Here is a 12732-nt window from a genome sequence, read left to right on the forward strand (position 1 = left end):
TTAAAAACACAGACTCTGGAACCAAACAATTTCAACTGTACACTTTACTGTGTCCCTTGGGTAAGTGACTCAACATCTCTGCTTCTATCTATCCATTTGTAAAACTGGGATAGCAACAAAGCCTACTTTACAGAGTTATGGGAATTGAACAAACAAGTTAATATTTTTAAAAACACTTAAAAAACCAAGCACATGGTGAGTGCTTATGTATTTGTAAAAGAAAAACAAAAACTAAACTAAAAAATAATTAATTAACTGGGTTAATGTCTCCAAGAATCTAAGAGGTCTTTATTCAAACACATTTTTAGATGTTACAATAGTTGTTTATAAACGATTGTACCCTTATGGTTGTTCATTCTGTTATGTATATCTCCAGTGTCCACAATTATAATTTATAGTGATTGCCTAAAAGAATTATAAACTAACTGCCCATCAATTCATTGATAAGTACCAATGGACACTGACACACTAGATTATTAACTATCACTTTGTTTCAAAACTCAGTCTCATATTTCTAGGCAACAGCATTTCTATCTTCTATCCTTAGTGATCTCCTTTACTAATCTTTTCTAAAGAAGTTAACCTTGATCAACAGTAAATACCCCACTCAGTACTGCACTAGTTTTTTTCTTAAATCCAGATTTAGTACTCCACATTCTATCCCTTAAACAGCACCTAGCCCCTCCCCTTGTAATAGCAAAACCTGTTTCTATAATTATGCACAAAATGTTAACGTAAAGCTTTCCATCTAGTAGTCCAGGCAGTGTCTTTCCAGCCAAAACACTCTTCATGGCACAAGACTTTCCCCATAATAATGTACACCAATCTACCAATAAGAGCTCTTGATGGAATGACTCATTCCCCGATCATGTTCCTCAAACATGGACTCCTTGTGGATCATACGAGAAGCTTGGGAGCTGTTTTCCATAATTCCCTGACACTGAATAGGTGCTACATAACTGCCAAAGGTTTTCCCCAGTCTTCTCACTAACGCCACTCATGAGGTTTCTTCTAAAAAGAGACTTCCTGTTGTATAATAAAGACAGTCTTATTGAATTTTTGATGAAAAACTTCCCTCTCGGTAATACTTGTAGGCTTTTTTCTCCCACTGTTGTTTCTATTGTATGTGGTCAAACACAATAAAAGAAAAGTCTCTGACCAATTTAGTTACAGCTTCTCTTCACTATGACTTCTCTGATGTTGAATTAAGGCCGAATGACCACTAAAGGCTCTTCCACACTGATTGCATATAAAGCGTTTCTCTCCACTATGCATTCTCTGATGGATAATTAGGGAAGAATTCTTACAAAAAGCTTTTTCACAGTGATTACATTTGTAGGGTTTCTCTCCGGTATGGTTTCTCAAGTGTACAATAAGGGAAGAACTCTCATTAAATGCCTTCCCGCATTCATTACACCTGTATGGTTTCTCTCCAGTATGAGTTCTCCGGTGTGCAATAAGGTGAGAGCTACAATTAAAGGATCTTTCACACTGATTACATTTATAGGGTTTCTCACCAGTATGGATTCTCCGATGGGCAACAAGGTGACAGCTCTGACTGAAGGACTTCCCACATTTATTGCATTCGTAGGGTTTTTCTCCAGTGTGCGTCCTTTGATGTCTCACAAGATGAGCCATCTGGCTACAGGATTTTCCACATTTATTACATTCATAGGGCTTAATTCCAGAATGAATAATTTCATGTTTAGTAAGGGCTGAGCGTTCTCTGAAAGCTTTGCCACATTCTTGACAGTTATAGGGTTTCTCTCCTGTGTGAGTTCTCTGGTGAGCAATAAGATGGGAACTCCAACTGAAGGACTTTCCACACTCAGTACATTTATATGGTTTTGCTCCAGAGTGAGTTCGTTCATGTTTACTAAGGGCTGAATAATCCCTAAAAGCTTTCTCACACTCATCACACTTAAAGGGTTTCTCTCCAGTATGCATTCGCATATGGGCAATTAGATGGGAACTCCAGCTAAAAGACTTCCCACATTCAGTACACTCAAAAGGTTTCTCTCCAGTGTGAGTTCTCTGATGTCCAATAAGATGGGAATTCCAGTTGAAAGATTTCCCACATTCATTACATACATAAGGTTTTTCTCCTGTATGAATTCTTGTGTGGACAATCAGATGAGAATTCCAACTGAAGGCCTTCCCACATTTGTTGCATTCATAGGGCTTTATTCCAGTGTGCGTCCGCTCATGTTTAGTAAGGGCTGAACGGTTCCTAAAAACTTTTCCACATTTATCACATTCATAGGGTTTCTCTCCAGTATGAGTTTTCTTATGCTGAATAAGGTAAGAGCTCCAAATAAAAGATGCTCCACATTTGTTATATTCGTAGGGCTTCTCTGCAGTGTAAGTGCTTGTATGTTGAGCAAGTAGTGAGTCATACCCGAACACTTTCTCCCACTCGTTGTATTTATATGCTTTTTCAACACTACCAATTTTTTGATGTTCCATGAAAGATGAGAAGTAAAAGATATTCTCATACTCTTTATAGTCATACGGATTTCCTCTGATTTGAAGCCTTGGGTGTTCATTAAGTGATGGACTCTGGTTAAAGATTTGGTGGCATTCCTTATATTCATAGAGTTTTTCTCCTGTATGTATTCCTTTATGATCACCAAAATGTATAATCTGATTAAAAGATTTCACAGCATCAGTATATTTCAACAGATTATCTCCAGTTTGCATTCCTGCAGGGTAAACAGGCTGAAGAGACTGGCAGAAGGCTTTGTCATGATCATTATTTTCACAGGTAACCTTATCTGCATACATTAGAGCTGAATTACATCTCCAACCTTCAAGCTGTGCATCAGGTTTATAGGAATGTTCTGATTGAGAAACTCTCTGAGATGGAACCAAGTTCAAGCTTTTGCTGTGCTCTGTGCCAAGTTCACAGAGTTCACAACGTTGTGGAGAAAGTACTCGTTTTTGCATGAAGACCATTTGTCTCATACCTGTACTCTGATTCATGTGATACATTTCTAATTGCTCTTTACATGCCAAAACTCCTAGCCTGCAGAGCCAAGGATCATTCCATATATATCTTTCTAATGCCATCCCACTGGATTGTTCTTCTGCAAAAATACTCTGTGCTGGAACCAATGTTTTGCTTTCAACATTTCTCATCCACTCTGAAACAGAAGCAGGAGAAGCTTTGAGTGCATGAAGACCTCGGGATTCACTGAAGAGATTATTCATACTATAGAGAAGGCTACAGTATATTTCATTTTCAAGTACAGACATGAAAGACAGAGAAATATCATAATAGAGAATAGTGAAAAGTAAACAATTGCTAACTACAAAAGAAAGCACATAATCACACCAATAAAACCACTGAGGAGTGCTTTCACATAAAAAGTAACATTTACAGGAAAAAGTAAACTCGGCAGGACTGAGCTACTCAAGCCATGCACATTATCAAACTAGATTACTTCATGGCTCAGCCTTAGCCAACTCCTGAGAATTTGAGACTATGAAATATCATCAATGTTATTACAGCTTTTCATGCTCAGAAACTTGAAGCAAACTGTACCAATTTCTCTAGACAGCTTGAAACCAATGTAATTTCTAGTGAAGATGTGCTTGCTTTCTAGGGAATCTGATGTATGGGGAGTCTCAGTCATGGTACTACTGCCTATATGACCAACTTCAAATAAGCACACTGAATACTGGATTAAATACACCTGTGGTTCCAACTACACAATGTCACAGACCATCACAATTTCTTGCTAGATTTATACAACTCCATTGTGAAAATATCAGCAGAAACTTATATTTGGCTTCCTCTGGACTCTATAATATTACTTTCTACTCTTTTTACTGTAATAAACCATAATATTAATGGCAGTGAGTTTCAAATCCTGTAAGTCATCTTAGTGAATCAATGGCAGCCCTGGATACCCCTGACAAAAGGACAGTGAAGGAAGGGAGGGAGGGATGGAAGGAAGGAGGAAAGGCTTAATAAGTAAGTATGCAGGCCTTTGGCAAGTAAAATTTAATTCATTAAACAGAGTTATAATTTATTTCTGCATTATAATGTCTTCCTGCTTCCCATCTCAGTATTGGAAGGAGGCTATAAGACAGTATCAACACAAGATTTTAAGCCAGGATGTTATTTATAATAAACTACTATTACAATATGTGTTGTTACAAAGTCCAGTCAAGATTTAAACACATCAGACTTAGCAGCTCAAAGGGAAATCTTATCATAGTTTAAAGAATGCCCTAGAGAAGTAATTCCTGTGACCACTATGGAATCATTTTTACAGCAGTGACAAAAGAAATGGACTAGTGAGTTAAAGTTTGAACATCTGTATTTAAATACTAGCTCTACCACTAGTCATAAGCGAACTTTTGTGATGGCTTAAGGCAAGTTTCTGGATCCAGCAAAATGCCTGCAAATGTGTGTGTGTGTGTGTGTGTGTGTGTGTGTGTGTGTGATCAGCAACGTGTTGTCATAACTGGGTTATCAGAGTATCTGTTTTAGTTCATATTACTATTAAAATAAATTATCACATAATTAGTGAATTACATAATACAGTTCTATTACCTTATAGTTCTAGAAGTCAGCAACCCAAAACAACCATTATTTTATCTGTCTAGGGTTCTCTGAAGATTCACAAGAAACGCTTGTCTTTGATTAGCAAAATAGGGGAGCAAGTAGTCCTAACAATTTCTGGCAAGAAATTGAGGTAGGGCATAGAGTGAGATCAGCAATACAATAAACAAAAAGAGAGAAAGGAAAAACTGAGTAACAACATGCTCACAAAAGCTTTAAGAGTGACAACTCTTTTGGTTGTGAGCCTAGCCTTTAATGACTGAGCCATCTCAGAGACAAATTCCTGAACAGGACACCAACAGTGCAGATACTAAGATCAACACTTAATAAATGGAATCTCATGAAACTGAAAAGTTTCTGTAAGGCAAAGGACACCATCAAAAGGAGAAAACAACAGCTTACAGAATGGGAAAAGATCTTCACCAACCCCACATCTGACAGAGGGTTAATTTCCAAAATACATAGGGAACTCAATAAACTAGACATCAACAAACCAAATAATCTAACTTTTAAAATGGGTTACAGATCTAAATAGAGAATTCTCAACAGAAGAATCTCAAATGGTTGACAAACCTTTAAGGTTATGTTCAACATCCTTGGCTATCAGGCAAATGCAAATCAAAATTAATCTGAGATTCTATCTTATACCTGTCTGAATAGCTAAGATCAAAAGCACAAGTAACAGTTTATGCTGTAGAGGATTTGGAGCAAGGGGAACCTCCTCCATTGCTAGCAGGAGTGCAAACTTGTATAGGCACTTTGGAACTCAGTGTGGTGATTTCTCAAAAAAAGCATGGGATAAAACCGGACTCTCTGAACATGGCGGACAATGAGGGCTGATGAGAAGCTAAGGACAATGGCACTGGGTTTTGATCCTACTTCTTGTTCTGGCTTTGTGGGAGCCTAGCCAGTTTGGATGTTCACCTTCCTAGTCCTGGATGGAGCGGGGAGGACCTTGGACTTTCCATGGGGCAGGGAACCCTGATTGCTCTTCGGACTGGAGAGGGAGCGGGAGAGGAGTGGGGGGACGGGGAGAAGTGTGGGAGGTGGGGGAGGGAAATGGGAGGCTGGGAAGAGGAGGAAATTTTTTTTCAATAAAAAAAAACTGGGAATCAATCTATCAAAAGACCCAGCTATACTACTCTTAGTCATATAGCTAAAGGATGTTCAATTATACCACAAGGACACTTGCACAACTATGCTCACAGCAGCTTTACTTGTAATAGCCAGAACCTGGAAACAACCTCGATGCCCCTCAATGGAAGAATGGACAAAGAATGTGTGTTACATTACACAATGGAGTACTACACCACTGTTAAAAACAAGGACACCAGTAAATCTAAAGGCAAATGGATGGAATTAGAAACAAAAATAATCATCCTAAATTAGGTAACGCAGACCCAGAAAAACAAACATGGTATGTACTCACTCATGCGTGGTTATTAGCTATAAAATAAAGGATAACTATGCTACAATCCACAGACCCAGAGAGACTAAGTGATAAGGAGGGTTCATGGGGTCAGGGAGGCACCTGGATCTACCTGGGAAAGAGAAGGAGAAGAGATTTCGTGAGTGGACTGTGAGCGGTGAGGATGGGAACATCGAGTCTAGAAGGGAGGAGGTGGGGGGAATCCTGTACGACAGTAAATATGAATATGAAATAGATCACATAGGCATATATGATAGAGTTTGGAGGGAAGAAAGGGAAGAAGAATGGTGTAATTATACAATAATCCCAAAATGAAATAGCAAATTCATAGTGAGTAAATATGAATGCAGCAAAAAGAACCACAGTAAAAAAGGAAAAAAGAGTAAAAAGTTATCTTGTATTGGGAAGTAATAGTAATGTAAGTAAAGAACAGTGAGTATACATAATTTTTCAACTTATACATTTTATGGAGCTTTGACTTTTTTGAATCACGTGAATATACTGCTTATACTCAAAAACTATTTTGTCTGTTGTTTTTTAAGTGCCTGAAGGCATAGACTGCAATTTGGAAATTTAAAAAGTAAATGTTTAAGTAGATAAATAAATGAAAACTTAGAGAAGGTACAGCAAATATGAACAGCAAGCAAGCACAGAGCAGACAGAAAGGGAGGGGAACTCAGCACACAACAGCAACCTCATGAGACAGGCTCTGCTCTCAATCCGCAATAGATGGAAAGGAACTAAGAGGAGGAAGAAGAAAGCTCCCTAGAGGGAATTCTAACTGTACTAGAAAATAACCCCTCTACCCTTAGCCCATTTATCAAAAAGGAGACCTTTGAGAAGTTCCTCATTCAATGCCAAGGCTTCACCTCACCTGGACAAGTACTTTGGGAATATGCTTGCTCCATTGACCAAGGCTCTTCTCCTTGTTCCAACAGGGAGATGACTTCAGGCTTAGCAATCTGATTCCCTACAGATAGAAGAAAGACATGTAACTTTGGTGACAAAGCTTTGGAGTTACCAAAGAACTCTCCCTTGCCTCTTCCTCCTGTAACTCCTCACTGGAGTGGAAGAAACACATCCTTCTCTTTTCGTATTCTGTAAGTATTAGGAATTTCATCACTAAGTCCAAGACCATCTCAGCCCTTCAGAGATACACCATACTACTTTCACAGAATAGCTGAAGACATTGCAAAGGAAATAGCTTTATTTATTTAGGCAATTTCTGCCTTACCCACAGAGAGTAGGTGTCCATAGGTCTCCAGCATCACGTCACGGTATAGGGCCCTCTGAACAAGGTCTAGCTGGCCCCATTCTTCTTGGGTGAAGGCCACAGCCACATCCTTGAAAGTCACTGGTTCCTGAAATAACATATATGACCCTTCTCAGCCTGTGGCTTTCCAAATTTTCTAGGAATGGAATGAGGCTGACAGATTTTGAGGACAGGAGACAAGATATTAAAAACTTACTAGATGTTATCAAGATTCTACCCAGATATGGTGACTAACTTTAAACCCAGCACTTAGAAGGCAAAGGCAGAAGGATCTCTTTGAGTCCAAGACCAGCCTGGTCTACATAGTGAGTTCTAGGACAACCTGTGCTATGTAGAGAGAACATATCAAAAAAAAAAAAAACTAAGTAGAAGCTTCTAGTTGATATGTGTCAAGTTTAACTGAGTACTGGCAGGGCCCTGCATTTGGGATACACTTGGAATATACCAGTTTCAGCTACAGAAACCACAGCAAAAATGTGTTCATCAAAAACTTCAAAAAGCTCCAACCTAGAAGAAAATATGCACATACATCACAAATTAAAGTGTCAAGAGCCAAAAGAGAAACCTGGAGACAGTAAAAGACATAACGAATCTTCAATATATTCCCCAGTTTATTTATTGGAAACCAATTCTGATAAAAATGGCCAGTGTGAACAGGAATCCCACCTTGACAGCACTCTATTCTCTCAATACATGACTATATCCTGAACCAGATTACACAGAGTCCGTCTGTGGGCCAAAGAACTTGTGTTAGAAGAGTCTTTGCTCCAAATGTGGATCTGATACCTGGAAAGTGGAATCTATCATCTACTACCCTGACTACAGGAGAAAGATTTCATCAAAGGGCTGGAACTAAGAGTAAGCAGGATGGCCCAGAGCAACCTGGGCGGAGGGAACTGGTTATAGGAGTAAAGAAAAAACAGTTGAGTTAGAAAAAAATCCAGACTGGCTGGCAGAGTAGTGCCCACTATAATCCCAGTTTCTTGTCAGGGATTGAAGAGGATGAGTTGAGTTCCCAGGTTCAATATGAGCCTGGGCAACATAGTGACAAAAATATAGAAACCGGGCACGGAACAGTCCTATAATCCAGGAACTCAGAGCACCAAAGAGAAAGAATCAGAGTTTGGAGCCTGGCTGGATTACCCAGTAAGAACTCGTTCCTAAGCAAACAAAAGCACAAAATCCGAAGGGGAAAAGGAAAACAAAAGATGAACACAATGTTAACCTAAGTCTGATTTTGCAATGATTATACCTTTTATACTCCTTCCAAGAAATCAATGGGAGACTCCAGTGTCTGAGCATCCTGAAAGTGGAACATGGGAGGCCTCCTCTGCAGGGCAGAGTGTATGAGTGGTAGGTCACAAACCTCATATCCTCTTCTCACTCCTCAGCCCCAACCACCTATCTACACACAAGGGCCAAATCCCTAACTGGAATGTGGGTTCCCGGTTACCTCTACCACTGATACACAATCAACCCTAAGACAAACCTGCTGGGCTGCTATGTGTATCCTGCACTAGATCCACTCTCCTGACCTTTACAGCTCCTGGCTTCTCTCTGACCTTGATACAGCTGTCCTCATAGTCCTCCTCTGTGTCTGTTTATCACCTCTTAGAAACAACTTGTCACCTCTGATAAGCTAGCCCTTGCTGCCTACTCTGCAATATACTGACTATTTTTTATTCTGCCCGACAGAAATATAGTCATTCTACCTTCATAAAATGATTCACTTAAGACAAAAACTAGTTTCTGTTGCAAAGACTGCCTTACCCTTCAAAACTCGACTCCTGTCTGATTCTGTCACAAAGATTTCCTTATAACCTCAAAACCCAACTCCTACAGACACCCTGATACACTCACTGCTGCTGATCTATACTGAAGAATCTGGGGACAATGACACACACTGGTGAATCTTCAGCAAGCTCTCATTAAGATCCCTGCTGCTTTGGAACTGGTAAGCCTGGATGTGGGTTTCTGCCTCCATCTTCCCAACACAAAGCACCTAAAAGTGCTGACTGTACCATACCCCTTCCCAGAAACCCTCCCATCCCTGGTGACAAGGTCAATTTCCTACTTTTCTTGCTTCATGTCTTCCCAAATCTGTCTCCTTCAAATTTCCTGCAATCTGACAGAGAGGCATAAAAATCTAAGCACAGTGAACTTTCACAGAGCAGTCATGAAAGGGGCAAGCCGAGAGGCTCTCCAGCCCATGTCTGTCTCATACCACCTCACCCATATGGAGTAACAGCATGGGCCACATGGTGACCACTGCTATTTGACAAAATTCCAGCATTTCTACATTGCAGATGACAATTCTCCATCACCTTTTAACTTTCATTTTCAAAGATTCTCATTATGTGTTACTGGAGTTTCCTTATGCCTGTTCCTTTGAGAAATTCTGTGTGGGTTTGGAGAATGAAAATGTAAACAATGGCAGTCTCTTTAAACAAAATAATTCTTTGGGAAAAAATCCCTGCCACCATGAAACCACATAGTGTGAAGACTCTGCACACAGGCACCCCCACTATGCCCTCTTGATTATACAAGGAACAGGAAATTAGAGATTTACTCACTAGACACAACTGACCCCCACAATCCAGATCCAGAGCCTAAGGCCATTAAAGGTAAGAGTTTAGTTAGTAAATATAGAGAAATCAGAATGGTAGTTTATAATGGAAAAAGAGTCTGACATCAGGACCTTCCCTTTAGGGGAACAAATGAGTAAAGGCCTATACAGTAAGATTAAGACACAAAGGAACACAATTAGGAAACAGCTCAGTGCTTATACTGCATCATGCCCCTTGAGGAATGAAAATTGCTCTTAAATTTTAGTGGAATGTCTAGTCCCCAGAAGAAGTCCTTTTCCCAAGGTCAGGCATTTAGATACAGGCCTCCATTCCCTCAGGGGCTTTACTAAAAGTAGTCATCCCCTTACTCTGGCAGGAGGAACTTCCGTGGCCCTTCCATTGATGTAAGAGGGGTCCTGGTGGTTACTGAACCTTTGAGAACAATATTTAGATTCTCACTGAACTTATTACTTTTGTCTCAGGAAAAATGCTGTAATGAAGTTAATGGACACTTTCTGTCCCTGAATCATTGAGCATGCTTTCAATCTTGCCTGTGGCTAAACTACTGAGCATAAAAGGTGTAGTCCCCAATTCACCCTCAGATCACATCTATACCCACCCCAACCCCACCAACCTCCATCCCCACCAACTCCACATCTTCTCTTTGGGACTTGAATCCCACTAAAGCTGGTCTCCAGAAGGATAGGAGTAGGAGCATCTTCCAAAATAGCTTCAACATGATTAACGAAGTTCAACACCCACACCCTAGCAACTGACAACCCTGTAGGCTGCCACAAATTCACATCCTACCCTTTTAAGTATGTTCAAAAGGTAATAGAAGAACGTTTAATAATTAGACACAAGACAAATGAAATCATTAGAGGGTTTCACAAACCCAGGAATAATAAAACAGTGGCCACTGGTGACAACTATCAGTAACCACAGAACCTCAGGTGACAAAAGACTGAGAGATGTGTAACAAAGGTAACACAGTGCAGCTGACAATCCACCCTGTCATCTGAAAAAAATACCAAACAACCAATCACGATATGCCCACTAATATAAAGAAGGAGGTAGGGGCTAGAAAGAAAGCGCAATTGGTAAAGGGCTTGTCATATAAGCATGAGGACCTACAGTCAATTCTCAGCAACATCGTAAAAAGCTACCTACAGTAGCAGCAGACTTTGTAACCCTAGCACTGGGGTGGCAGAGACAGGCAGATCCCTGGAGCTATTTGGCCAGCCAGCCTAACCTATCAGCATATCCCAGACAGTGAAAAAACCTGTCTCAAAATAAAGTATGTTTTACCCTTAGCAAAGCTACACTGCTTCGGAATGGCTATTCTAATTGTTCATTAGAATATATAGACGTGGGGAATGGCCAAGTGCTTGTTTAAATAGTGTGTGATGTTTCTGTAAGGTCATTACAATGAAGTAATTTTTATTTAAAAATCAACAACAAAACACAGTGGAGTTGATGAAATGACTCAGCAAGTAAAGGCTTTTACCACCAAGCCTACAAGCTGTGTTCCTATAGCCCATGGGGTGGAGGCAAAGAACCAGCTCCCAAAAGCTGTCTACATACACTCCCCAAATGAGGGACAAAACACCACTCAAGAAGCACTCTTGTCAAATGAATCTGTTAGGCCTCTAGTCCTGTCTCCAGGGGCTGGAGAAGATGACACTTAAATGACATCACGAACGCTAAATCAGGAAAGGAAGAAGCCAGGGAAATCTGGTCTCTTCAGATAAAAAGTACAAGCGATGTGAGTGCCAGGTTTTGACCCTGATTTTATCAACTATAAGACTCTGACGTGGTGCAAACAAGTGAGAAAAAATGGAATGTGAGCTAAGCATTAGGTAACTTTTGCTGGGAGTGCTGGGAGGTAAAGGTACTATTAGTTATATTCTAAATCAAATACCCAAAAATACAGGTAAAAATCATACAATTCTGGGATTTGTTTTTAAAATGTTCTAGCTTTACAAAATTGCTATGTTAGAACAAGTCACAGGCAGAAACTGAAAGTTGGATGTTGCTGAAGGTGATGGGCATGAGTGTATACGGAAAGCAGAGTAAGAACAGAAAGATGTCCACTTCCTAACCCTCAAAATCTGTTACCTTAACAATAGAAGAACTTACATATGTAACTAAGGTAACGATACTGCAACAAGAGTAACCCGTACTGTCTGGGTGGATCCAGTGTAATCAGAAGGTCATATATGTGAAGAAGGGAGAGGTAGGAAGACCAAAAATGAAATGATGGAAGCAGAAGTGGGAATTAAGAAAGGAGAAGGGTAAAGATGCTGCTTGGTGATAGAGTGCTTGCCTACCATGCCCAAAGTTCAAGACTAAATTCCCAGTACTGCCTTCACTGTCCAAGAAAAGGATACAAGTCAAACAATGAGACAAAATTTCTCCTGGAGCATCCATAAAGAACACAGCCCTGCATCCTAGATGCTTGGTGCTGTCAAGTGTCTTGTTTGGTTTGCAGAGTTTGTTTTTAGTCTTTTTCAAATGGATCTTAAGTAGCTCAGGCTGGCCTCAAACTCAATCCTTGAACTCAGTATGCATCTGATGCTCCCAAGTGCTGAGGTTACAGGCATGTGGTAGTACTCCCAAATATGCAGGCCCTTTTTAGACTTCTAAGCTCAAAACAAGGGAATAAAATTGTGAGCGCCCAAGCTGCAGCAGCAACACAAAGGTAATCCTCAGTTTATGTTCTATTTTTCTACTTAAAGATCTTAGATCTTTTTGGTTTACTTCGTTCATTTGTTTGTTTTAATTAGGGGGCCGAAGAAGTGGCTCAGTGATTATAAGCATTTGATGTATTTCCAGAGGCATCTCCACCTGATTTCAAGCTGTACTACAGAGCTGTAGTAAGAAACACTGCATG

The 12732-nt window shown here is 40.0% G+C and overlaps 1 protein-coding gene across 1 annotated transcript in view; it reads right to left on the reverse strand.

Annotated features, from left to right (window-relative positions):
- The window catches only part of Znf606 (zinc finger protein 606), a 27471-nt gene continuing 14739 nt past the window's right edge, over positions 1-12732 (reverse strand). The window contains exons 6-8 of the mRNA XM_041653329.1: positions 7234-7360; positions 6874-6969; positions 1-3143 (exon numbers count right to left, since the gene is read on the reverse strand). Of these exons, the coding sequence (XP_041509263.1) occupies positions 1168-3143; positions 6874-6969; positions 7234-7360 (2199 nt within the window). The 3' untranslated portion in view covers positions 1-1167. The remainder of the gene's footprint in view (positions 3144-6873; positions 6970-7233; positions 7361-12732) is intronic.

Source organism: Microtus oregoni, unplaced genomic scaffold (assembly GCF_018167655.1).
Source record: "Microtus oregoni isolate MIOR12 unplaced genomic scaffold, Mior012 000006F_ref0000085, whole genome shotgun sequence".
NCBI classification, from domain to species: Eukaryota; Metazoa; Chordata; class Mammalia; order Rodentia; family Cricetidae; genus Microtus; species Microtus oregoni.